The sequence below is a fragment of the Vigna unguiculata genome, chromosome 9 (genome assembly GCF_004118075.2).
Source record: "Vigna unguiculata cultivar IT97K-499-35 chromosome 9, ASM411807v1, whole genome shotgun sequence".
In the NCBI taxonomy this organism is placed as follows: domain Eukaryota; kingdom Viridiplantae; phylum Streptophyta; class Magnoliopsida; order Fabales; family Fabaceae; genus Vigna; species Vigna unguiculata.
Genome location: NC_040287.1, coordinates 41,388,569 through 41,415,266, shown reverse-complemented (window position 1 = coordinate 41,415,266; position 26,698 = coordinate 41,388,569). Strand labels below are relative to the sequence as shown.

Genomic DNA, 26,698 nt, shown 5'->3' with positions numbered 1-26,698 from the left:
ATAATAAATAAAATTGATCAGCATATTTTAACACTTTGTACGAAAACTAATACGTAGCTCTCTACTTATTTGTTTATTATGTCCCATTTTTTTGCCTATTTTTTTCTTCTTCAAGGCAGCCACCTAGTGCAAGTAATAAGACTTGATTTGTGTAACTTATAATCAAACTTGTGGTACATAAGACGTGCATCCCTTTGGATAATAAATTATATTTATTAGTAAATTTTAAAACTTTGTACGCAAAGTAAGACTTAGCTCTCCACTTCATATCTTATTATGCCCTACTTATTTGTCTATTTTTTTCTTCAAGGCAGCCACCTAGTGAAAGTAATAAGGGTTGATTTTTGTAACTTATATTCAAACTTTGGTACATAAGAAGTGCATCCTTTGGATAATAACAAAAATTGATCAGTATATTTTAACACTTTGTACGAAAACTAATACGTAGCTATCCACTTATTTGTTTATTATTTGTCACTTATTTGCCTATTTTTTTGTTCAAGGCAGCCACCTAGTGAAAACCCTTTCGATAATAAAAAAATTGATTAGTAAATTTTAAAACTTTGTACGAAAAGTAATACGTAACTCTCTACTTATTAATTTATTATGTCCCACTTATTTGTCTATTTTTTTCTTTAAGGCAACCACTTAGTGAAAGTAATAAGGGTTGATTTTAGTAACTTATAATCAAACTTCTGCTACACAAAAAGTGCATGCCTTTGGATAATGAAAAAATTTATTAGTAAATTTTAAAACTTTATACGAAAAGTAATACGTAGTTCTCCACTTATTATTTTATTATGCCCCACTTATTTGAATATATTTTTCTTCAAGGCAGCCACATAGTGAAAGTAATAAGGGTTTATTTTTGTAATTTATAATCAAACTTATGGTACATAAGAAGTGGTGCATCCCTTCAGATAATAAATAATAGTTGATCAGTATATTTTAAAACTTTGTACCAAAATAAATACGTAGTTGTCCACTTATTTGCCAATTTTTTTCTTCAAGGCAGCCACCTAGTGCAAGTAATAAGGGTTGATTTTTGTAACCTATAATCAAACTTGTCGTACATAAGAAGTACACCGCTTCGGATAATAAATAAAAATTGATCAGTATATTTTAACACTTTGTATGAAAACTAATACGTAGCTCTCCACTTATTAATTTATTATGTCCCATTTATTTGCCTTTTTTTTTTCTTCAAGTCAGCCACTTAGTACAAGTAATAAGGGTTGATTTTTGTATCTTATAATAAAACTTGAGGTACACAAAAAGTGCATGCCTTTGGATATAAAAAATTGATTAGTAAATTTTAAAACTTTGTACGAAAAGTAATACGTAGCTCTCTACTTATTGGTTTATTATGCCTCACTTATTTGCCTATTTTTTTCCTCAAGACAGCCACCTAGTGCAAGTAATAAGGGTTGATTTTTGTATCTTATAATCAAACTCTTGATACATAAGAAGTGCATCCCTTTGGATAATAAATAAAAATTGATCCGTATATTTTAACACTTTGTACAACAATTAATACGTCGCTCTCTACTTATTAATTTATGATGTCCCATTTATTTGTCTAATTTTTTTTTGTTCAAGGCAGTCCACCTTGTGCAAGTAAGAATGGTTAATTTTTGTATCTTATAATCAAACTTGTGTTACATAAAAAGTGCATGCCTTTGGATAATAAAAAAAATTGATTAGTAAATTTTAAAACTTTGTACGAGAAGTAATAAGTAGTTCCCCATTTATTATTTTATTATGCTCCACTTATTTCACTATTTTTTTCTTCAAGGCAGCCACCTAGTGAAAGTAATAGAGGCTGATTTTTGTAACTTATAATCAAACTTGTGGTATATAAGGAGTGCATCCGATTGGATAATAAAAAAAATTATTTCAATAAATTTTAAAACTTTGTACAAACACTAATACATAGGTTTTCACATATTTGTTTATTATGCCCCACTTATTTGTCTATTTTTTTTTATCAAGGCAGGTACCTAGTGAAAGTAATAAGGGTTGATCTTTGTATCTTATAATCAAACTTATGATACATAAGAAGTGCATCCCTTTGGATAATAAATAAAATTGATCAGTATATTTTAACACTTTGTACGAAAACTAATACGTAACTCTCCACTTATTTGTTTATTAGGTCTCACTTATTTGCCTATTTTTTTGTTCAAGGCAGCCACCTAGTGAAAGTAATAAGGGTTAATTCTTGTAACTTATAATCAAACTTGTGGTACATAAGAAGTGCATCCTTTGGATAATAAATAAAAATTGATCCGTATATTTTAAGGTACAAAAACTAATACGTAGCTCTCCACTTATTTGTCTATTATGTCTCACTTATTTGTCTATTTTTTTCTTCAAGACAGAAAGCAATAAGGGTTAATTCTTGTAACTTATAATCAAACTTGTGGTACATAAGAAGTGCATCCCTTTGGATAATAAATAAAAATTGATGAGTATATTTTAACACTTTGTACGAAAACTAATACATAGCTCTACCTTTATTAATTTATTATGTCCCCTTTTATTTGCCTGTTTTTTTTTTCTTCAAAGCAGTCACCTAGTGCAAGTACTAAGGGTTGATTTTCGTATCTTATAATCAAACTTGTGGTACAGAAGTGCATCCCTTTCGATAATAAAAAAAATTGATTAGTAAATTTTAAAACTTTGTACGAGAACTAATACGTAACTCTCCACATATTTGTTTTATTGTGCTCCACTTATTTGCTTGTTTTTTGTTTAAGGCAACTACCTAGTGAAAGTAATAAGAGTTGATTTTTGTAACTTAGAATCAAACTTGTGGTACTTGGAAAGTGCATCCCTTTAGATAATAAATTAAATTGATTTGTATATTTTAACACTTTATACAAAAACTAATACCTAACTTTCCAGTTATTTGTTTATTATGTGCAATTTTTTTGCCTATTTTTTTGCTTCAAGGCAGTAACCTAGTGCAAGTATTAAGGGTTGATTTTTGTATCTTATAATCAATCAAACTTATGGAACACAAGAAATGCATCCCTTTCGATAATAAAAAAAATAAAAATTTATTAGTAAATTTAAAAACTTTGTACGAAAACTAATACGTAGCTCATCACATATTTTTTTTATTGTACCCCACTTATTTGCCTATTTTTTTTTTGTTAAAGGCAGCCACCTAATGAAAGTAATAAGGGTTTATTTTTGTAACTTATAATCAAACTTATGGTACATAAGAAGTGCATCCTTTGGATAATAAATAAAAATTGATCAGTGTATTTTCACACTTTGTACGAAAACTAATACGTAGTTCTTCACTTATTAATTTCTTATGTCCCATTTATTTGCCTTTTTTTTTTCTTCAAGACAACCCACCTAGTGCAAGTAATAAGGGTTGATTTTGTATCTTATAATCAAACAACTTGTGGTACATAAGAAGTGCATCCCTTTGGATAATAAATAAAAATTGATTAGTATATTTTAACACTTTGTACGAAAACTAATATGTCGTTCTCTACTTATTAACTTATTATGTCCCATTTATTTGTCTAATTTTTTTTTCTTCAAGGCAGTCACCTTGCGCAAGTAATAAGGGTTTATTTTTGTATCTTATAATCAAACTTGTGGTACACAAAAAGTGCATGCCTTTGGATAATAAAAAAAATTTGATTAGTAAATTTTAAAACTTTGTACGAAAAGTAATACGTAGTTCTTCACTAATTATTTTATTATGCCCCACTTATTTGACTATTTTTTTCTTCAAGGCGGTCATCTAGGGAAAGTAATAAGGGTTGATTTTTGTAACTTATAATCAAACTTGTGGTAGTGCACCCTTCTGGATAATAAATAAAAATTGATCAGTATATTTTAACACTTTGTACGAGAACTAATACGTCAGTCTCCACTTATTCGTTTAATATGAACCACTTATTTGCCTATTTTTTCTTCAAGACAAACCACCTAGTGAGAGTAATAAGGTTGATTTGTGTAACTTATAATGAAACTTGTGGTAAATAAAAAGTGCACACCTTTGGATAATAAATAAAAATTAATTAGTTTTAAGACTTTGTACGAAAACTAAGGTCTCCACTTATTTGTTTATTATATCCCACTTATTTGCCTATTTTTTTCTTCAAGAGAGCCACTTAGTGAAAGTAATAAGGGTTGATTTCTGTAACGTATAATCAAAGTTGTGGTACATAAGAAGTACATCCTTTGGATAATAAATAAAATTGATCAATATATTTCAACACTTTGTACGAAAACTAATACTCCACTTATTATTTTATTATGTCCTATCTTTTGCCTGTTTTTTTTTTTTCTTCAAGTCAGCCACCTAGTGTAATTAATAAGGGTTGATTTTTGTATTTTATAATAAAACTTGTGGTAGATAAGAAGTCCATTCCTTTGGATAATAAAAAATTGTTTAATAAATTTTAAAACTTTGTAAGAAAACTAATACGTAGCTCTCCACTTATTTATTTATTATGCCTCATTTATTTGCCTATTGTTTTCTTCAAGGCAGCACCCAGTGAAAGTAATAAGGGTTGATTTTTGTAACTTATAATCAAACTTGTGGTACAGGAGTGCATCCTTTGGATAATAAAAAAAATTGTTGAATAAATCTTAAAACTTTGTACAAAAACTAATACGTAGCTATCCACTTATTTGTTTATTATGCCCCACTTATTTGTCCATTCTTTTTTTTCTTCAAGGCAGTCACATAGTGAAAGTAATAAGAGTTGATTTTTGTAACTTATAATCAAACTTGTGGTACATAAGAAGTGCATGTCTTTGGATAATAAATAAAAATTGACAGTATATTTTAACACTTTGTACGAAAACTACTTTATTATGCTCCACTTATTTGTCTATCCTTCTTGTCTATTCTTTTCTGCAAGCTAGCCACCTAGTTCAAATAATAAGGGTTGATTTTTGTAACTTATAATCAAAATTTGTGATACATAAGAAGTGCATCCTTTTGGATAATAAATAAAAATTAATAAGTAAATTTTAAAACTTTGTACGAAAATTAATATGTAACTCTCTATTTATTTGTTTATTATGCCCCACTTGTTTGCCTATTTTATCTTCAAGCCAATTACCTAGTGTAAATAATAAGGGTTGATTTTTGTAACTTATAATCAAACTTGTGGTACATAAGAAGTTTATCTCTTTAGATAATAAAAAAAATTGATTAATGAATTTTAAAAAATTAGAGGAAAATTAATATGCAGCTTCCTACACTTATTTGTTTTTTGTGCCCATTTATTAGTCTGGTTTGACCTATATTTTTTTTCAAGTCAATCCCCTAGTACAAGTAATAATGGTTGATTATTATAAGTTATAATCAAATTCGGGGTAAATAAGGTTATTGGTAATTGGAGGGTAGGAAAAGATTGATTAATAAATTTAAAAAAATAGTATGAGAAGTAATTATCAATTGTCCATCTATCTGTTCACCTCATTTATTTGTATATTTGGTTTGACTTATTTTTACTACCAGTGTTTAAATGGTTAAAAAAAATTAAAAAATCAGAGATTTACTTGTGACATATATTATTTAAAAACATTAACTATTTAAACTCTATTACTAAAAATCATCAAATTAACTAAAATTTAACGAAAATAAAAATTTTAAAATAAAAATAAGACCAAATTAAATAAAAATAATAAAAATGGTAACAAATATATATTTAAACATAGAAATTATTGGAATCACGATACAGAATTCCTTTACACTATGGATTAACCAAAATATTATAAAAAAAATTGTATGAAATAGCCTTTCTTTTTCCTTTTTGTTCGTCATCAAAGTGTAACATTTAGCCTCGCCATGTGAAAGAAACAAGTGAAGAAAGTTCGGACTTACATCCAACGCACAAAGCGAGTCTCGAATTCATTCATTCACTCACACAGTCACAGTCTCCCTCCTCGCGCTCATGGGATCATCCATTCTCATCTCCGATACTCAGCCATGGAAGGACCTGAAGGTAACGTAACAAAATTGAATCGATCAACTTTATTGTTGTTAATTCTCGCCGTCAATCCGAAATCACCATTAAACGAGTCGCGTTTCAATTTTGAGCAGGCGCATGTTGAGGATATCAAGAAAACGCATCTTCGCGATCTGTTGACCGATGATAAGCGGTGCCAGTCCATGCTCCTGTAAGCAAACGATATATTATTATTCAAACTCCGTTCCTTAGTACAAAACAGGGAAATTCTGAATTCCATTTCCTATTTTCCATGCGGTGGAAATTAATTTTTATGATTTTGTATGTTATGTAGCGAGTTCGACGACATTCTGTTGGACTATTCAAGGCAACAAGCCACTCCCGAAACTATCCAAAAACTACTTAAATTGGCGGAGGTTTGTAGTTTCTCGCTCGTGTTTGAATCTTTTATCAATCGGTAAACACATGAAAAAGGACTTTTCAAATTCTGATTATTGTTTTTTTTTTGTTAATTTTTTGCAGGTTGCATCGCTCAAAGATAAGATTAACCGCATGTACAGCGGGGAACATGTGAGTCTTTGTCCTCAAATTTAACAAAGTTTCGCTGTCCACAAGCATAAACACTCTCGTGCGTTATTTGCTAGTGTTAATTTTGACTTAAAAATGTTATCTATGTATGGCAAGTGTTAAAAATATCCACTATCGACCAATCAAAGACTATCGGTGGTAAGACCGTGATTGTAAAAGACAGCAAACTTATCTTGAAGGGGTTTGTGAATTGGTTTTTACACTTTTAGTACACAGAATATCTACTTTACTTTTTCATTTTTTGATAATGCTTGATTCACTTTCAGATTAACAGCACGGAAAACAGGTCCGTGCTTCACGTCGCCCTTCGTGCTTCAAGGGATGCTGTTATACAAAGTGATGGGAAAAATGTTGTGCCAGAAGTTTGGAACGTTCTTGACAAGATCAAGGAGTTCTCTGAGCGGGTTCGCAATGGTTCTTGGGTAATGTGCTACTCCAATATTCTACGGGGCTGTTTTTTGACCATTTGATTCATTTGAACTAAAGGGTCTTAACTACTAACCCTTTTTTTGAAGGTTGGTGCTACAGGAAAGGCTTTGAAGGACGTTGTTGCAGTTGGTATTGGGGGAAGCTTCTTGGGTCCGCTGTTTGTACACACTGCGCTTCAAACAGGTTGCTTGATTACTGCTAGTCTCTTTAATAGCAATTCTACAATTATTGGCCTTTTATTTGTGTTGACTTATAATAAATGAGTGTCTGTGTGAACACTTTTCTTAGTTGTAAACAAGTAAAATTGTTGAGTATATATTTATGTTATATTGCAGACCCTGAAGCTATTGAATCTGCAAGGGGTCGTCAGCTGCGCTTGTAAGTATCTATTGTCAGTGAAGTTTGAAGAGTGTGATTGCAAGCATTAGTTGACCTCAACTATATAATATGATTTTCTGAATCTAGCTTACTATAGTTACACATCTAGAAGCTGGCTGTACTCTTTTCATAAAACCAATCTCATCCTCTATTTGAATCTCTGCAGTCTTGCAAATGTTGATCCTATTGACGTTGCTAGAAATATCACAGGATTAAATCCTGAAACAACACTTGGTAAACAATTGTATAACAGATGAATATATATATTAAATAGATATGGAGGCTTATCTTGTATGTCTTAATGTTATCTGTAACAATTGCAGTTGTGGTTGTTTCAAAGACTTTTACAACAGCTGAAACCATGCTGAATGCTCGAACTCTTAGAGAATGGATATCATCTACACTTGGGTAAGTGCCCCATTAAGAGACGTTGCTCAAGGATATTAGTGTAAGCATTGGTTGGGCTTTCAATAGTTTCCTTCGTTTTTTATGAAATGTCCAGAACTAGATTTGGAACTTAGTTTCTTACTTATTGTAAGATAAACCCCACCCCCATGCCCCCCCACTTCTAAATATGTATGTTCAACGACTTTTCAAAGCATAGAGAGTGGACAATATTCAGAATGGACTTTGAAAATGAATTGAAGACTGTCTCTCATTCCTTCCAGGCCCTCTGCTGTTGCAAAGCATATGGTGGCTGTTAGCACAAATCTCAAGGTATTGCCGTATTTTCCTTTTCTGGCACTATCTGATTAATTATTCTTCAATGTCTAACTCTTGTTTTCATTCATGAATCATGTCTGCATTTGATTGATCACCACTGTTTGTCAGCACATGTGCTGTTAAAACATTATGCTTTTGTGTTAATCATTGTTGGATGTACCTATACCAAAGGGCACTAACATAATAATTGAATAATAAATCGCTAATAAGGACATATTACAGAAGGGTGAAGTTCTCAAAGTTATAATTTCTTTGGTATTTTTTTTAAATTTGTCCATTTTTTTCTTTAGTAAAGAGAAAAAATCATGAAGAGCGCATCTTCTATTTGTTATTATGGTTGTATATTTAACTATTTTTCTTTCATTTATGGTGCAGCTTGTGGAACAGTTTGGTATTGATCCTAACAATGCTTTTGCGTTTTGGGATTGGGTCGGTGGTCGATACAGTGGTGAGTAATGTTTCATCTATCTCCCCCTCTTCTTACCCCATTAAAAAATATTTGAAGTTTACAAAAGATTTGATTATGATGTTCTGAAATGTGGCTTGCAGTTTGCAGTGCTGTTGGAGTTTTGCCATTGTCTCTACAATACGGATTCTCAGTAATGGAGAAGTATGTCTTTCACTGTTAGTATAATTCTAATCTGTATGCACCTCTTCTAGAAGTGATTGTTCGCAGAAATAGTATAATTTCTTATGGCTATATTGTGCTTCACCTTCTTCGTTTAAGGAAATAATCACCTTCACAGATAACAAGAATGATGTAGATAAGTTTAAGGAAATAATCACCTTCACAGATTACAAGAATGATGTAGATAAGAATGCTTTCGATAATCACGACCTTTCAGAATGAGATATAGTATAGTTTGATTTCCATTAAATGTATTTAGATTTCAATTATGTTCTGCATACTATTGGCACTGACAACTCAGTTTTGAATATTCCTTCGGTGAGAAACTAAGAAACATATACTTGAATGTTTTCTTTATGGTCTTTTTTCCCTTAAAGGTTCTTAAGTGGGGCTTCAAGCATTGATCAACATTTCTATTCACAGTCCTTTGAAAGCAATATACCTGTAAGTGCGCCTTTTGGGATCTTTTATACTTTTGAGCTTTATTTCACATGTTCAACCATGTATTCTTTAATTATTGTGATACTGCATACTGGCTATCCCTCCAGTATGGTTAGTTTTATATTCTATAGTTGTAAAACTAAATATTCTGTATCACATGCTGCTCCTTTCAGCTTTTATTTCCTTTATTTCTTTCACTATTTGGAGCATTACCAATTCCACAGCTTTGGATTTTTTTTTCTTAATTATTCCTTTTTCTTTTTGAAGAAGAGGTGAAACTGTGGGTAGGCATTTGGTTCATTGTAATTTTTCAGATCCCTTGTTTCTCGGACCTTAGGTTTTCTTGTATTGAAGATGTTTTGTACAGTTGGGCCACCACATGACGAGATGCTCAATTACATTTTATGAGAGTACTGCAGGTGCTTCTGGGCTTGTTGAGCATATGGAATGTTTCATTTCTTGGATATCCTGCCAGAGTGAGTGCTTATTTGACCTGTTCCCTTCAGAAATATTTAATAGGTTTTGTTGTTCTTAAGTGGCTTCGATCAAAACATTAAACTTTTGGTATTTTTACAGGCCATCTTACCTTATAGTCAAGCTCTGGAGAAGTTGGCCCCCCACATTCAACAGGCAAGTTTGTTGCAGCATTGGGATTGAAAACTATTTTAATTCTATTTTACTATTATTCTTATAATATTTATTATTATTTTTTTTGCTTTAGGTTAGCATGGAGAGTAATGGCAAGGGTGTTTCAATTGATGGTGTTCCTCTACCATTTGAGGCTGGTGAAATTGATTTTGGTGAACCAGGAACTAATGGGCAGCATAGCTTTTATCAGCTGATACATCAGGTGATTTACTAAGTACTATATAATTGGTGTTTGAACTTTGAAGAATTAATAATTTTTTTTTAAAATTTATACTCGAAAATACTTCTTGTGTAAATTAATAAGGGTAAAATTAATCACGTCAAAAGCCTACATTACTAGTGTGTTGAATGTTAATTTTGATTTAAAACACATTCTAATGAAATAATGTCTACAATTGCATGTTGTGGTTTATATTTCAATTCCAGTTTTTACTAGTTTTGAATGCTAATCCTTGTGTCATATTAGAGATTTTGACATGGGAATAATAAAATCAGGAAGAAATTGCATGCGTATTTTCATCCTTCCTTTGTCTTTCAAATTAATACAATCACAAATGTGCTCTGATATAATGGTTATCTTCAATTAGTATTTCTCTAGGTTACTTAAAATCCAAGGGCACATTTCTTCTACATTAATGCAAATGAGACATTCCTATATCCAGCTTTCTTTCCTTAACTTCTCCTGGCTGACCTGAATTTTTACTTTTCTTTACCAGCCTATTTAAAACAGTAGTTATTTAGATTTTAGCAGTTTAGAATATTATGTTCTTGTTGCCTCTATTGCAATTTTACTTTGCTTCTTTTTATTTCATATTTTTATAACGGTTTGAATAATATGAATACTTAGTATATATGCTATTTGTTGAGAAATTTGCACTTCTTACTTTTAGGGGCGTGTAATTCCTTGTGATTTTATTGGAGTTGTGAAAAGTCAGCAACCTGTGTTTCTGAAAGGTAAGGAACACAAATTAGCATTATCAAGTTTAATCGTCGTAGTTTAGTTTTGTAAAGTCAGTGCTCTGATAATATTTTAGCAATGCAATTTATAACCAGGTGAAGTAGTGAGTAACCATGATGAGCTCATGTCCAACTATTTTGCACAACCTGATGCCCTTGCATATGGAAAGGTACATTTGTCCTTACTCTGTTCTTCTAAATTATATATCAAATATAAATAAATAAGGATATAAGTAAAAAAATCTGTGTCAATGCTCCCAAATCTATGGTAACTGATATGTATTCTTTTTCCCGTCCTCGGGCAGGAAAAAGAATAATATGCATATTTCGACAGCACTGAACTTGTAGAAATAGCTTCTTTTTTATAATTTTGTGGAGTAGATTTTACAGCTCTCCTCATATCATGAGGAATATGACCATTAATCAAAATCTTGTAGACAGCAGACCAGCTGCAAAAGGAGAATGTTTCCCCACACCTTATTCCTCACAAGGTGATATTCTTTCTTCAATGCAACTTGCAGGCTTAGTAGTTGAATCCTTAGTCACTAACATGCTCATTTTTTTCTAAACCAATCTACAGACATTCAGTGGCAACCGACCTTCTCTCAGCCTACTGCTTCCATCATTGAATGCTTACAATATTGGGCAGGTACATAGTCCGCAAGGTTGTGATTAGTAATTAAAGGAAAATGGTCCATTCCTGTTTACTTATTTTATTGAGCAAGTTCCTGAGGAAAATTAGGTAACTATGACTGATGAGAATTATGCACAAGAATATATTGAATATTCATATTTTTGCAATATGGACATGCATTTAGTTTATTTTTGCTCTCTTGAAAAGCTATTTGTCATATTTCAAATTAAGCATTCATACTGAAGATTTAACATGAGAAATAAGCATTCACTTTGGAAGGTTTGTATAGAGTATTTTAGTTTTTATTCTTTAATGCCTATTCCTTCATTGATGTGTTCATAATATGTTGACAGTTTAGCCCAGTATCAGAATAACTACTGCAAAAGCTATCTGATTGGCAAATAATTTTCATTCATTTTTCCTTCTCTTCATAGTGTTTTTCTCCAATCCTTCAGTTTTTGTTTATAGTTCTTGATATGTGCGTCTTTGATTCCATAATCGAGTTGTATATTCTACATTAGTCGGTCATAATTACTTTATTGTTCATAATTTCCTGGTGCTCTATGTTCCTCAGTTGTTGGCAATCTATGAACACAGAATTGCTGTAGAGGGTTTCATTTGGGGAATCAATTCTTTTGATCAGTGGGGAGTAGAGCTGGGGAAGGTATGGTTTAGATAAGTAATGTTTCATTGTGTTTCTATATAAGAAATTTCTGAAAGACTTCCAACTCTTATCTGAGAAATACATATATGCAATTTCAATTGTAGTTTTATTCGGACTTTATTTCTTGGTTCATTCTCATCATATTTAATGATAATGCAGTCACTGGCTACTCAAGTCAGAAAGCAACTTAATGCATCTCGAACAAAAGGAGAACCAGTTCAAGGTTTTAATTTCAGTACAACAAAAATGTTGAATAGATATCTTCAGGTATGGAAATCCCTTTATCCTACTCGTCCCTTCAGGTATTGAAAATCAAAGCAAAAAGGAACTATAATTTTTTTTTTGTAATGAAATGTTTAGTATTTTTCTATTGTGTGTTTGTGAACCTGGGCCTGCTTTATTAGGCTCATTAAAACATTGGACTAGGGCTCTAAATTATAGATCTGAATCAATTCCAGGTATGTTTGTCCAACCCATTTAGTCTTATCTTTGTTCAGGCTAGTCCGGCCTGTTTAAATGTAAAATGTAGGTTGAGGCTGGGCTATGGAGCCTTAAGCCGACATCACGCTGATTCAATTGGGTGGACTGACTAATTTAGGACAATTACTTTCTGCACTCCGTCATTTTTTCCCCGCACCCCATCAATTCCGGAATTTATTTTCAGGAACACAAAAAATAATTTTGGAAACATTTTTCCAAAAAACAAATGTCCTGACTTTTCCTCTTATGAAAAACACTATAGGGAAAGTTTTTGACGGGGTGGGAAAAGAAATTGATGGGTGCAGTTGCTCTAATCTACACCCTCTAGATAAGAAGTCCAAATGAGAATTCTTTCTTCTCGAAAATAAAGTATTATCGAGATCATTTAGTACTTTAAAGCATTTAATAGAATATATTTAGTGTTGACATTACTGGAAGCTGAAAGCACGTGAACACACTTGATTAGTAGAATTGAAAACCTCGTATTTAAAATTTTTATTCCTGAAAAAGCTGTTACTGCATACTTAGTAGTATCTCAGTCATACATATGATTGACTGACAAACTAACCCCACTGCCATATATTTCTTTCTACATTTAAAATACCTGTTATATGATTTTTCTTTCGCTGGTGATAATACAAACCATTAAAGAGAATGATATCACCATCTTTATGCTTAACGGTGGCAGATTACTAAAATCACTTATTACTTGTTTATTATGTATAGATTGACAGTACAATTGATGGCAAAACTTTAATTTTTCATGGCAGGCAAGTTCAGATATCCCAGCGGTTCTTCCAACTTCTTTACCGAAGATCTAATAACTTTTTGCCAATAGTTGTATTCATACCGAATTAATAAGAAAATAATCTGGTGAATGTTATATATACAGCACACCTACGAACATGTTTTCATATCCGTATCGATTATGACTGGTTCAGCACGATACGTGGTTGTCCTGTTCTCTTGCTGTCGGGTTTTCTTCTGCTGAAAAGTGAAAAGCATTTTGGATTCTAAATTTTGTTTGGAGCTTGCCAACTGACATGTTCTGATGTCCTCACTGTTTTTTTTTTTTTTTTTTTTAACTTGTTTAGACGATACTCGATCATCCTTTTCTGCTGGAGATGTGTTATACTGAAAACTGAAAAATGTTTTGGGTTCTAATTTTTCTTTTGGAGGTTCTCTACTGTGTTGTTGACCGGCCTCGGGTATTTTGTGCTCAATAGTCAAGATGAGCATGCTTTATCATCATTATATTCTACTACTATATGCACAGAGGGTTGTCTGAACTGTTTACCGCTAGGCCTACATATTGATCATAATTTTGACCTTTTAAACTTTTAAAAGACTAGCTAGAATTCTAAGACCTGATGGCCCTACTTGAAAATATCAACATATTGAAAACGAATTTAACGCATATCTCAAGGTAACAAAATCTTAAATCAAAAGATTGGTGATCAAAAGTTTTTAACTTTCTATAGACACTTTCACATGATAACACATAATATCAACGTGAAAGAAAAAGAAAACTGCTAACTTTTTCTTTGAACTCAATTCTTTTGTTTTATTTGATAAAGAAAAGGGAATTTGGATTGTTGAAAATAGAATTTCTGAATACAAATATACAAGTAAGAAAGTATAAATTAATTGATGTTATGTTAAAGGAAAATAATAAGAAAAAAAGACAATAACAAGTGAAAATCAATGATAATCAGTTTATGTTTCATCAATTTCAAAATTACTTTTCATTATCATTTCAAATATGCCATCGACTTATTTTAATAAGCTGAATTGTTTTTTCATCTTATATACTAAAGAATATGTGTCTCCTACATAACTTCCTTCTTGTAGGAAACAATAAATAAATAATTAATCGTAATTAAAAAACCCAATAAAAATATAAAGATAAGATTTCATGTAGTTTTTGTACAAGCAATTGATATGTTTAGTGAAGGACATTTCAGTAACTTAGGCGACGTGGAAAATGTAATTGCCTCTCTGGATGGGGGGAACTCTTAGTAGAAAATCACCTCTATTGGTACATGCGGTACAACTAGTTTTGTTTTCAATTTTTTTTGTCAATTTAACTCTCACAAGACAATTTATTGCAATTATACTTTCACATAAATATTGTGACACTAGGAACATTTAAAGCCAACGAATTACCTGGGAATCTATAATAAAACATAATACTATTAATATATAAATAAGATGTATTCTTTTTTATACAGAGACTAAGCCATAAAATTTGAGTTAGTGCTTAAAACACATCAGTAGTGTATAAAGTTGAGTACTTAAAATATTGGTAAATTATCATTCACATTTGAGTGAATGTGTTTGGTCCGATTTTTTTTTTTTTTCTACTTAACTTTAAAGCTGAGTCAAACAATATTTATATACAAGTTCTTAAAACTTTTAAGGAGTTTTTAAATTTAGTATTCAGATAATTTTGGGTAGTATTCTCATTTTATAAATAGGGTTCTCATTATTCAGTCCCCTTCTCTCATTTTGGTGGATTCTATTCTTACTTTCCTTTTTTTGAAAACATAACTTTGGATTGACTTATCTTTTGTTTTTGTAGTGCTTTTCTCGCGTGAATCTTGTCCTCTTCATTTTCCAATTTATTGTTATTAAATATTTTTAAGCAATTTAAAATTATTTAATTATATATAAATTAACATTTTCTTTATTCATTTAAAGATTTGTTATTTAACGATAATATATAATATCTTAATATTTTATCAGTTATAACTTATTATCAATGTATATTATTTGTAAATTGTCACTAAAATTGCCAATAAGTATAAGTTATAAGTTGAAGCCATAAATAAAACTTTCTCACGATTTCTATAATAATGCACGTTGATCTACTCACAAAATTTAAGGTGTCATATTTCAATTTGAACTAAATAATAAAAGGATTATGCAGAAATTAGGAAATATATGCCTATAAATAACTTGTTTAAAAAAAATATCAATTATGAACGAAAACTGAGAAAAATAACAGAAAAGAAACCAGGGAATGGACTACAGTGAAGGACATTTCGGTCACTTAGGCGACACGTAAAGTGGAAAATATACAACGCAAGCACACATATTTGATGTTCATATGTCAGCGTGAATAACACGTGCTGCAGGGATATCTACGTGATCATCACGCGCTTCTTTATGCGCGTAGAAACTTATTTCCCATAATCACAAATGAAGAACTGAATCCGGCAAAGGGTATCTCTGCTAACGTGAGCCATGGGTGATAGCGTCCTAACGTGCACCCCAGCATTTATCATCTTTGTGGCTTAACCTATATTCTTCTCTTTCGCCCCTGGTTCCGGTTCCCCTGACCCACCTTCGCACACCGTTGGTTCAATTGCAATCGTCAGAGACCCTTTCCCTTTCCGATCATCCATGGCTGACCGCATCTCTACCACTCGCCTCCACCATATCTCTGCTGCACCTCCTTTTCAGATCTCCAAAGGTCCTTTCTTTCATCTCTAATTTTTTATTCTGCTAAACCCTAGAGACGTTCCCACACTTTCACTATTTGTATTAGATTACGCCAACCATTTTTGTTTCTCTGTTTTAGTTTTAGGGTTTTGCTTCGTGGCTCGAGTGGTTTTCTCTTCGTAGCTCGTTTGATCAATTTTTTACTTATTCATTTTTAGTTCGGGGATGACATTGATGAATTGCTCTGCATTTTTTCTTATTTTCTTGTTCCTTCTGTTATTCCTTTATTTAAACTTTCATAACAGTGACAGAAACAGACTTAATTATCGTCTGTGCTTTTTGTTGTTTAGTTGTTTAGATTTTTCTGTGAACTTGAGGATGGGAAGTTTAGATTTTCAATGATATCGTGCATTTAGAAGTAATTTTATTTTTTCATCCAGGGAAACTTTGGTTTGATATTTTTTTAATTCGAAGATGATAGTTTTTTTTACTGTATCTGTAAGTAAATTTTACCAAGATAGGTATAGATAGATAATATTACGATTTATATGTTTGTTTTGACACATTGTCAACGCAAGTATCACCATATTTTTTTGTGGGTAGTCATAGAAGCTGCTATTTGTAGTTTCTGCTTGAACTTGGGTCAAGCTTTCCTGGATTATTATGCCATTGTCTGGTGATTTTATTAGATTTGATATACTGAGGTATAGAGTTTTTCCACTCCACGGGAGTTGATAATAAGTACTGTGAGCTATACCATCTATGTATAAATTCTGACACCGATTTTAGTTTTATTTTTTTGTTTGTAAATTTGTTTGTCTTCGTCCCACTGCCCCCTCCGCATTCTTCGTTTTCAATTTATTTTTTAGACTGACATTTTCGATGTAGTCAGCGTAATCAAACATGTGATGGATTTGTCCTTTCAATCAGAATTGTATATGAAAAACTTAGAAAAGGACCGATTTCTTTTCATATATTCAATATTTTCATATAATATTTGTTCTATCAGTTTCTTCTTGCGCTAAATCATCAATGCATGTATATTAATTTTTTTGTCAAACTTCTCTTGCTTGTCTTCATTTTTTCGTAGTCTGTCTGTGCGTGCTTGCTACCTATTTAATTATCAACTGATAAGAACATGGTAAAAAACATGTAATGGCTTAGCCAAATGCTGAAAGTGTTAAAGTTTTGAATTCTTTTTTAGTAAACATCTTCCTTTTGCAGATTTCCATGCCCCTGACAATCCCGTTCCACTTTCACCACAATGGCTTCTGCCAAAGCCTGGGGAGAGTAAACCTGCAATAGAAACTGTGGTGTGTAATGATTACTGCTGTTTTTTTGTCTGTTTGCACTTCTGTAAACTGTATATTTGCAAGTCAGATTTCTGTGAACATTTCAATCCATAAGTAGTTTATAATTGCTTTAAAGTCCGCATCTCTTCACTGTTACACATTACTCAGGAAAACCATGTGTTTTCAACTCCACCAAACGGCAATCGCTCAGAGATGGCAAAGACATTTGGAAATGGAGAGGACGTGAATGATGGCCTTAAGCGAAAGGATGTCTTCCGGCCATCCGTGCTTGACTCTGAAAGTGGACACCGTGATCGTTGGCGTGATGAAGAGAGAGATACTAAGTCCTCTTCCTCTTTACACAAGGATCGATGGAGGAATGGAAACAAAGATGTAATTGACACTAGAAGAATGGACCGGTGGACTGAAAATCCATCAACAGGGCACTTTGGCGAAGCACATCGTGGCACATCTGATAGATGGAATGATTCGGCTAATAAAGATACAAACTTTGAACAGCGGCGCGAGAGTAAGTGGAACACACGCTGGGGACCTGATGATAAGGAGTCTGAAGGTCCTCGTGAAAAATGGAGTGACCCTGGTAAAGATGGTGATCTTCATGTTGGCAAAAGTTTGTCTAACATTTCTTATCTTGTTAAGGATGAAAAGGAGGATCATTATCGGCCATGGAGACCCAACGCCTCACAAAGCCATGACCACCAAAATGTGATGCCAAACAAACAAGTGTCTGCATTGTCATATGGGTGGGGCCGTGGGGAGCATACACCTCCAGTCATTGCGTTTGGGCGGGCCCGGTTTGGCTCTGGTGGTAATTCAATTAACAGCACATATATGCATTCTCAATACCCTGAAACTTTATTGGATAAAGTTGAAAGTGAGCATGGAGAAGCTCATTGCTTTAGATATAATAGGACAAATTTGCTTGATGTGTACAGAGTTGCTGATATGCATACACATAGAAAACTAGTGGAATTTGTGCAGATACCTTCTATTACACAGGATGAACCATTGGAGCCTCTAGGTTTTTGTGCTCCAAATTCTGAGGAACTGGTAATTGCTGTCACTGTATATTTTTGTTCTGGATGTCACTGTTATCTGTGGTGATTTATTAAGATTGCTTTTCTGTTTGAACAGTCTGTGTTAAAGGATATTGAAAAAGGGGAAATAATCAGTAGCAGTGCTCCTCCGGTGCAAAAAGATGGACGGAACACAACAGAATTTACACATTCAAGACGAATAAAGCTTGTAAATTCTCCTTTACAAGGTATAATAAGGATATAAGCTTACAATAGTGTCAAAGGGCGTCAGCTTCTTTAGAATCTGGTTGTTTTGGCAGGGAGTTTCTGACCATTTGAAAGTGGTCCCTTGAATTTCTCAAAAGGCTTCTCAAATTAAAAGCACCAGCACAGTTTTAGTTGTCTAATAACAATGAAAACAGTAAGGATCTTAAGACATCATCAAAGTGGTTGGGAAATGTAGATTATTAATGTAAATGAAACCTTGGGAATTTTGTACTTTTATTGCCAACATACACCAATCATTTTGTATTTCATATCTGATTTTTGAAGGTAATCTATATATTGTCTTTAGTTGTAGTGTAAATTTTTGGGAGTCCGTAAAACTTTGTTTCTAATATAAAAATTGATGGGTTTTGTATGTTTCCATGGTTGGACTATCTCTTTATTAGTGGTTCCTGCTTGCCCTGTACTTACCTCCAATTATTGCATATTGACTATCTACAACTCTTTTTTTATTTCAGCTTTCATGTGTAACCAGACTAATTTTCTCCCAATTTATATGCACTATACTTTGCTACATTAAACAGCTAGGAAGGATGGGTTTTTCTTTGTCTCAAGGAGTTCTTATGCTTTATCTTTTCAGATAGAGTCGAAGATAATGGTTCTTACAGAATGGTGGATGAGGTTCCTAGTAGTAGAGAATCAACCTTTGAAGAAAGCAATTCTATTCATCCTGGTGCTACATGGCGTGGGACACAACTAGGTGAACATGCAGGCACAGTTGTGCATGAAAGCAGAGATATGTCCAGTGATATTAAATCAAGAAACCCAGATATGAGCTGGTCAAACCAACCAAAAGATACTCAGGGTCAGTGGGAGCATAATTTGGATTATTTATCTGAAACCAGAGATGTGGCTAAGTGGCAATCTAGTGGATATCCCATTAAAAGGCAGCTATCTGGCATTTTGGATGGTGAATTCGAATCCAGGAGAGTTCAACAAACTTGTCCAGAGGATTTATCACTTTTTTATAAAGATCCTCAGGGTCACATTCAGGGCCCCTTTAAAGGAATTGATATTATTGGTTGGTTTGAGGCTGGTTACTTTGGTATAGATTTACCTGTTCGTCTGGAAAATGCAGCATCCCACTCACCATGGTTGCAACTTGGTGATGCCATGCCCCACTTACGAGCTAAGGCCGGGCCACCACCTGGATTTTCTGCAGCAAAACATGACTCTACAGAGGCATTTGGTTGGCAAAATTCCAGTACCTTTGGGAACATGCATACTGGTTTAAATGAGGCTGAGAGGCTGAGAAATGATCCTATGCAGAGGAATTCTGCCACTGAAGCTGAAAATAGGTATCTGGAGTCACTAATGTCCGGTAGCAAAAACAGTTCCCCACTTGATAGTCTCACATTATCAGAAGGTTAACAATGTTATATTTTTTGTTTTGTATTCTGATTTCTGAATACTAATGCACTAGCATGCATTATCATTCCTCTTCATAGTGTCTTTATATAGTGTATCATGCTTTGAGATAGTTTGGTCTAATCATGATATGTATTTTTAGGTTTACAAGGGTTTCTCTGTAATAATTCTGGTAATCTGGGCCCATCAGGAGTAGATGGTGGAAACAACCTTTACATGATGGCCAAGAAGATGGCACTTGAACAGCAAAGTTCCTTGCCAACTCATCCTTATCCATACTGGCCAAGGAGGGATGCAGCACCCCTTCCACCAAAATCAGACATTTTTCCAAATGCACCACCACATTCAAATATCTTGTCTTCATTGAGTGACAATCCTCGTCAGCTTCAGCCCCAAAATTCTGATTTAAACTCAGTAATCCAAGGAGTATCTGACAGAACGACCACAGGCTTAAGTAGCGGTATTGCTGGATGGCCAAATTTTCATTTGCAAGGTGGATTGGATCCCCTGCAGAATAAGATTGACTTTCATCATGATCAAAATTATGTTCAAATGCCATTTGGAATTCAACAAAGGTTACAAACACCGAACTTGTTGCCCTTAAACAACATAATTGCTCAAACGTCAGATATTCCATCAAGTATTCTGACAGCAGAGAAGTTGCTTTCTTCTGGCTTATCCCAAGATCCCCAAATGTTGAATATGTTGCAGCAGCAACACTTTCTGCAGTTGCATTCTCAGGCAGCTGCTTCTTCACAACAGATACCTTTCTTGGACAAACTTCTGTTGTTGAAGCAGAAACAGCAACAGGAGGAGCAACTGCTGTTATTGCGCCAACAACAACAACTGCTATCTCAAGTGCTGCAGGAGCATCAGTCTCACCAGCGACTAGGTGATTTATCTTATCAGCAGTGTTCTGGAGGTGGAGTACCACTGGGGAATTTGCATGTGAATCTTTCTCAAATTCAACCACCAAAAGAGATTTTTTCCACCAGTTCTCAAACACCAATCCCCAGTGTGAATGCTGAGCTTACTACTAATTCTTTGAATTTACCTCTGCAAACAAGTCAGGACACTAGCCATAATATAAGCAGTGAATCTTCTGCCCATTTGCCGGACCGTTTATTTGAGAATATTAGTCATCAAAAAAGCTGGAGTGCTACACTTCCTGAGCAAATTAATGACAAGCACCAGAGTGTAGCATTGCCTGTATCAGCTTCTTTTAAAGACTCCGTATTGAGTGAGCATAGCATAGCTAAAGAGGAACCCAACATTGCCCAGAAACCTCTTTCTTTTTCTGACGATAAGGCTAAAATCATGGAGCAAAAGCCAGACGATGCTTGTCCTGTTGGTGATTCTCAGGTGAGTGCAACTTCTGTGTGCGGTGAGAGTTCTCAACCAGTACAGTGTGTTGCTCCTTTTGTTCCTGTGTCTTCAGCTGGATCTTGCGGTATCGATTTACCAGTATCAAGTCAAGTGGGTAAAGATGTGGAGATTAAGTCAGGCAGTATTGAAGAGCAGCAGGGTGGAAGGGAAAGCTCAAATACTGAAACCACTGTGGTGGATGCAAGAAGTGTTGAAGCACGGGAACCCAAAAAGGCTACTGAGAAGAAATCTAAGAAGCAAAAATCTTCAAAATCTCAGTCTTCTGATCAGGCAAAGGGATTGCCAAAAAATGTGACTTTGCAGCAGTCAAAGAAATCAGAATCTGAGAAACCAAATTATGGTGAAAAAAAATTGGGAGAAACCAACAAGGGTGAACCAGCTCAAGAGACATATCTGCAGCAAACAAGGGATAAGGGTAAACAATCTGCAACTGCTACTGCAGAAACAGATAATCATCAAGAACTTAATGGTCTCCCTACTAATATTCCAGGAAGCAACTCTGAAACATTTATTGAGGACGAGTTGACGGCAGTCAGTTCTGTTTCCACCAAGACTAGTGAATTACCTTCAGGGAGAGCTTGGAAACCAGCTCCTGGTTTCAAGGCAAAATCTCTCTTAGAAATTCAACTGGAAGAACAAAAAAGGGCACAGATAGAAATGCTTGTGTCTGAGGTTGCTACTCCTGTCAATGCCATGAGTTCAACAACTCCTTGGGTGGGAGTTGTGGCCAATCCAGACTCTTTGAAGGTGTCTAATGATAGTCACAGAGAAGCAGATGATACTGAATATCTAGCTAAATCTGAAAAATCTCAAGATAGTAAAACCAAGAAAAGCCCATTACATGATCTATTGGCAGAAGATGTACCAAAATATAGTGAAAGGGATGGCAAGGTTCCAGACAGCTCGATCCCCTCACAAACTGTTCACTCTAATTCAGAATCAATAGATGAAGGAGACTTCATTGAAGCTAAAGACACCAAAAGAAACCGGAAAAAATCTGCAAAGTTGAAGGGTTCAGGGTCTAAGGTTTCAATTCCTGTTGCTTCTAGTGAAAGGCCCATAAGTTCGAATCACAATGAAAAGGTAAGAAGCTCCCATTCTGTTCAACTGGAGAAAGAACAACTGCCTTCTATCCCATCAGGACCCTCTCTGGGAGATTTTGTTCTTTGGAAAGGAGAGCCGACAAGCCCATCCCCTCCTCCAGCCTGGACTACTGATTCTGGTAGGATACCTAAACCAACATCATTAAGGGACATTCAAAAGGAGCAGGAGAAGAAATCTGAGAAGAAATCTGCTGCAGTTCTCTCAAACCAACTTTCTACCCCTCAAAGATCACAGCCTGCCCAAGTTGCTCGGAGCAGCAGTTCTTTACGGCCAATTTCAACTTCATCTCCACCAAAAACTGCACCTTCTAGCCAGATAAACTCCCAAACTTCTGTGTCAAAATATAGGGGGGATGATGAACTGTTTTGGGGTACAGTGGAGCAATCTAAGCAAGAAAATAAGCAGTATGACCTCTGTCTCTTCATTGTGCATATGACTTCTACTCGTTAATATGTTACTTCATTAATCTTACTTTCTAAAGTAATACTTACTGATATTGTTAGTTTTGGTATCTGTTCAATATACATTGTTCTACGTTACAATCGGCTAGCGAAGTGCGGGTGGGGTGTAAGGAATGCAAAACATTTTAACTGAACAATGAATTTTCAGTTTTTAGCATTAAATTAATACTTGGTGGCCTCAGGGCGTTAAATAGTGATAGAACTTATAAAACAGAATATAGAAACATGGTAATGAGTCCTAACTGAGGCTGATTTAAGATTTGGGACACACAACCTCACATTATCTTTATATTAGAACAGCTGTTGCATTTACGAGTACTTTTATTCCGCGCTAGGTGGCCGACTTATTGTTTCCTTTATAATCTTGTTTTGATGGATAAGTTGGTTATTGCATTCTTTGTAAGCAGGTCAGGCTTCTCTCAACTTGCTAGCCAGGGTAGCCGGGGTTCTAAAAATATCCCCATGAAAGGTAATTCACCTGGATTATTGAGTCGACAAAAGTCTGGGAGTGGCAAATCAGTTGAGCGATCTCTTTCATCGTCACCTGCCTCTTCTCAATCACTGCTAAAACTGAAAAAGGATGCCATGACTAAGAATTCCGGTAATGACATTTACTTATTCTTTACTTCAACATTATTAATTCCAATTTTCACCTGCTTGGCAATTCTGTCTAATTTAGTCTCAAAAGATTTAGCTCTGCTCCTTCTGACTGGTCTATTTACTTTTTTCCTTTTTTTCAGAAGCTACTGACTTCAGAGTTTGGTGTGAGAATGAATGTGTCAGGCTTATTGGGACAAAAGGTATTTACATATACGGTTTCAGATCTGTTTTCCATTTTATGGATTAATTGTGATTTAGTAGATTGATTTAAGAATGCTAAAGAAAAGTCTATTTCACCAAATGGTTATTGTCCCCAAAGAACAGTTCAATTTCTGTCTGAATGTAATCAGGCATTGACTATATTTTTTATGGCAGATACAAGTTTCCTTCAGTTTTGCTTGAAGCAGTCCAGATCTGAAGCAGAGATTATTCTCACGGAAAACCTGGGATCATATGACCCTGATCATGAATTCATTGATAAATTCCTCAATTACATGGACTTGCTACCATCAGATGTTTTGGAAATAGCTTTTCAAACTCGGAATGATGAGAAAGTTGATGGATCTGAAAACACAGTTGTACAAGATTTGGGTTACATTGACGGATCCTTCTCAAAAGGTGGAAAGAAGAAAGGTAAGAAAGGAAAAAAGGTCAGCTCTTCAGTTTTGGGATTCAATGTCGTGAGTAACCGGATAATGATGGGTGAGATTCAGGCGGTAGATGACTAATATTAACACAGGTTATTACGGAACGTGTATATATGTTTTGGTCGTGCTTTGTATTTTGTAAATGATGTTTTTTTACACTAACAGTAGCAGCATCAATGGGTTCTGCTCAAGCAATTTTGTCATCTTATTGTAGAAATTTTTACGTTTGAAAGATCGTGCTGACAAACATTCTTGGCAGCCTTAACTCGTGCTGACAAGCTAATTTATTCAAGGGCAGAACATGCAAGTGCCTGATGTTCTGTTTCTATTTCTTGATTATATTTTTAGGGCTTAATTAAATATTTTATTTTAACTATTCAGTTTGGTTCTTGCATTTTAAAAGGTTTGATTTAAACATTCACGTTTAAATATTTTAAAATAGTACTTTGGACAGTTTAAAATTAGTTGTGATTTTAATTTCAGTAATTATTTAGGTTGGGAATTTAGCACGCTTATCTAGAGTGATGGTGGGAATCACAATTGCTCAAACTTACAGTATTATTTTATTTATTTTTTGTCAGCACAGTATTATAAACAATGGTTGATTGTAGTTTGTTCTGGTAGAAAGTTATTTCAATCAACATTGATCGTCAATAGTGCGTGTGGAGAATGTTTCTGAGAGGAGTTTTTATATTAATTGCTAGAGACAAAATGGTTTCGGCGGGGGTTAGTGTAATTTGTAAAAGTTGTAGAAAAATAAAACTAAAAAAAAATGCTGGAAATAACAAATTTTTCGAAACAATTTAGCATACGCAAATAGTGGATTCATTGGGATGATGAAAATTAGTCCCAACTTTGATATAGGTTGATTTCATATATATATATATATATATATATATATATATATATATATGGAGCAAATAGAGTTATATATTTATAAATAATAAAATATAAAAACTCAAGACCAAGCAGCAAGATGCAATGTTACTATTTCCCTTATTCACTATTTATTTGCAGTTTTTTTCATTAATCGAAAACCTTCTGCAAATATCTGTTCATTCTTCCTGTCCAGATTGTCATTATAATGCCATGTTTATAGCATGTTCAGTGATTATGTCTACATTTTCAATTAAAATTTTGTTCTTGAATGAAAGAACTAAAAAAAATGAATATTTTTTCATACAATATCTTCTGGTAAAATACTTGACTATCTAGCTTGGTAAGAATTACAGAGAGTATTTGCTGAAACCTTGAAGATATTTATTATTGATTTGGGAAAAGTACAGTGGTCGTATGTTCCTCCTATGCTTCTCTGCTTCACTCTGAATTGCTACAACCAAAACCAAGGATTCTAGTTATTCGTCACATTCCTACTCTCTGTTTCCTTCATTTTTCTTGATCCCCTCATGCTCTGCACATGCCGATCACCAAAACTAAAAGTTCACCCACTTGCATTTTATTAAACTGGGGAAAAGTAAAAAAAAAAAAAAAAAAAAAAAAAAAAAAAAACTGGTTTTTAACTTAAAAACCAGCTTATAATATTAAACGCAGTATACTATTATTTTAGTTAATGTGAGACTTAAATTTCTTTCGACACAGCCTTCACATCTACTGCTATTAAACAGCTGAATAACATGTTGAGTAACTATTTTTCATAGATTTAAGATAGCTTCCAATACAAGTTACAAGAGAGAAAAAGAACTAACTTCTTCAAATTAGTTTATCAGTGACCTAATTGGTTTGTTTAAACATGCTTATTTGTTTTTTAAGTATCAATTTTTCTACACATATCAAATTCTTAATAAAGTCAGAAGAAAAGAAAAACGTTCGTAAGTGTTAGTTTGTGCTGACCGGTGCGATTGAAAAGGGAGAGATCGCAGAAGAGACATCTTAGCAATTTCCGAAACGGCACCGTCTCGAACTTCACGAACATCACTCACCAATTCCTCGTAAGCTGCTTCGAAGGCTTCCCACCAAAACTTGGGTAATCCAACGTAGTTCGTGCGAGTTCGACTGTACACATCCCACATCTGTCTCACCACCTTCTCTCTCTCCTCCACCTCCTATTTTTCAACCAAACCAAACCATAAACACAAACAAATTATACTTTAAAACCTTTGCATCTTATCATCTCAACTACTTTTCATTTTTCGATTAAACAGCAAAAGTTACGTCATATACAAAAATCAGTAAGAACTACGACAAAAGTAGTAAAAATTAGTCCAGCACAAGAAAAATCAGTTTTACTGTTACAGACACGAAAGGAATTGTGTTTTGTTGTGTACTTACGAGCACATCGAGATCCTGAAAAATGTTGGAATCGAAATCATCGTTGTTGGTCGTGGACCATTTGAGCGTGACGGAGCCAGCGAACACGGTCCATAGAGCAACGAGGATAACCAAAGCTAAGACCCAAAATAAGAAGTGCCTCTTACGGTCGGCGTTTCTAGAATCAGCATCATGGATCCCTCTCTTTGTCATGTTTTTCGTTTTGGTTAAGGTGTGATGGGTAGATACTACTTCACTTTATATTTGCGTGAGATTCGAATTGAA

General features: G+C 33.9%; 3 protein-coding genes across 6 annotated transcripts; 2 read left to right on the top strand and 1 right to left on the bottom strand.

Moving 5' to 3' along the window:
• The first annotated feature begins 5,735 nt into the window (after positions 1-5,735).
• Positions 5,736-13,560, top strand: LOC114163899 (glucose-6-phosphate isomerase, cytosolic). The gene is made up of 23 exons (XM_028048279.1): positions 5,736-5,987; positions 6,086-6,162; positions 6,286-6,367; positions 6,474-6,521; positions 6,806-6,961; positions 7,055-7,151; positions 7,304-7,346; positions 7,513-7,580; positions 7,670-7,754; positions 8,015-8,063; positions 8,445-8,517; positions 8,619-8,679; positions 9,075-9,141; positions 9,558-9,614; positions 9,715-9,768; positions 9,860-9,988; positions 10,677-10,740; positions 10,840-10,913; positions 11,181-11,234; positions 11,324-11,392; positions 11,952-12,041; positions 12,201-12,308; positions 13,292-13,560. The coding sequence occupies exons 1-23, from the start codon at positions 5,937-5,939 to the stop codon at positions 13,340-13,342; spliced, it is 1,707 nt and encodes a 568-aa protein (XP_027904080.1). The 5' UTR covers positions 5,736-5,936; the 3' UTR covers positions 13,343-13,560.
• Positions 13,561-15,797: 2,237 nt separating this feature from the next.
• On the top strand, positions 15,798-24,484 carry LOC114164211. Of its 2 annotated transcripts, none has more exons than XM_028048789.1 (9): positions 15,798-15,996; positions 17,190-17,278; positions 17,426-18,328; positions 18,413-18,542; positions 19,160-19,945; positions 20,138-22,841; positions 23,306-23,499; positions 23,639-23,698; positions 23,874-24,484. In XM_028048789.1, exons 1-9 carry the CDS (start codon positions 15,927-15,929, stop codon positions 24,224-24,226), a joined length of 5,289 nt encoding a protein of 1,762 aa, XP_027904590.1. In that variant the 5' UTR covers positions 15,798-15,926; the 3' UTR covers positions 24,227-24,484. The 2 variants fall into 2 exon arrangements, with proteins under 2 accessions (XP_027904590.1, XP_027904589.1); XM_028048788.1 differs by having other exon boundaries at positions 15,801-15,996; positions 20,090-22,841.
• Positions 24,485-25,267: 783 nt separating this feature from the next.
• On the bottom strand, positions 25,268-26,698 carry LOC114164191. Of its 3 annotated transcripts, none has more exons than XM_028048759.1 (3): positions 26,435-26,698; positions 25,997-26,208; positions 25,268-25,578 (listed from the first exon to the last, which is right to left on the bottom strand). In XM_028048759.1, the coding sequence occupies exons 1-3, from the start codon at positions 26,624-26,626 to the stop codon at positions 25,497-25,499; spliced, it is 486 nt and encodes a 161-aa protein (XP_027904560.1). In that variant the 5' UTR covers positions 26,627-26,698; the 3' UTR covers positions 25,268-25,496. The 3 variants fall into 3 exon arrangements, with proteins under 3 accessions (XP_027904560.1, XP_027904562.1, XP_027904561.1); XM_028048761.1 differs by having other exon boundaries at positions 25,268-25,556; XM_028048760.1 differs by having other exon boundaries at positions 25,268-25,475.

Excerpts from the sequence above, each read along its gene's own strand:
- LOC114163899 (XM_028048279.1), top strand. The coding sequence starts at position 5,937 with ATGGGATCATCCATTCTCATCTCCGATACTCAGCCATGGAAGGACCTG. Across the intron at positions 6,368-6,473 it reads AACTACTTAAATTGGCGGAG|GTTGCATCGCTCAAAGATAA; the intron begins GTTTGTAGTTTC and ends AATTTTTTGCAG. Across the intron at positions 9,615-9,714 it reads TTCTTGGATATCCTGCCAGA|GCCATCTTACCTTATAGTCA; the intron begins GTGAGTGCTTAT and ends GTATTTTTACAG.
- LOC114164211 (XM_028048788.1), top strand. The coding sequence starts at position 15,927 with ATGGCTGACCGCATCTCTACCACTCGCCTCCACCATATCTCTGCTGCA. Across the intron at positions 18,329-18,412 it reads CTCCAAATTCTGAGGAACTG|TCTGTGTTAAAGGATATTGA; the intron begins GTAATTGCTGTC and ends CTGTTTGAACAG. Across the intron at positions 19,946-20,089 it reads TAGTCTCACATTATCAGAAG|GTTTACAAGGGTTTCTCTGT; the intron begins GTTAACAATGTT and ends ATGTATTTTTAG.
- LOC114164191 (XM_028048759.1), bottom strand. The coding sequence starts at position 26,626 with ATGACAAAGAGAGGGATCCATGATGCTGATTCTAGAAACGCCGACCGT. Across the intron at positions 26,209-26,434 it reads TTCAGGATCTCGATGTGCTC|GAGGTGGAGGAGAGAGAGAA; the intron begins GTAAGTACACAA and ends GTTGAAAAATAG. Across the intron at positions 25,579-25,996 it reads CTCCCTTTTCAATCGCACCG|TTTTGGTGATCGGCATGTGC; the intron begins GTCAGCACAAAC and ends GTGAACTTTTAG.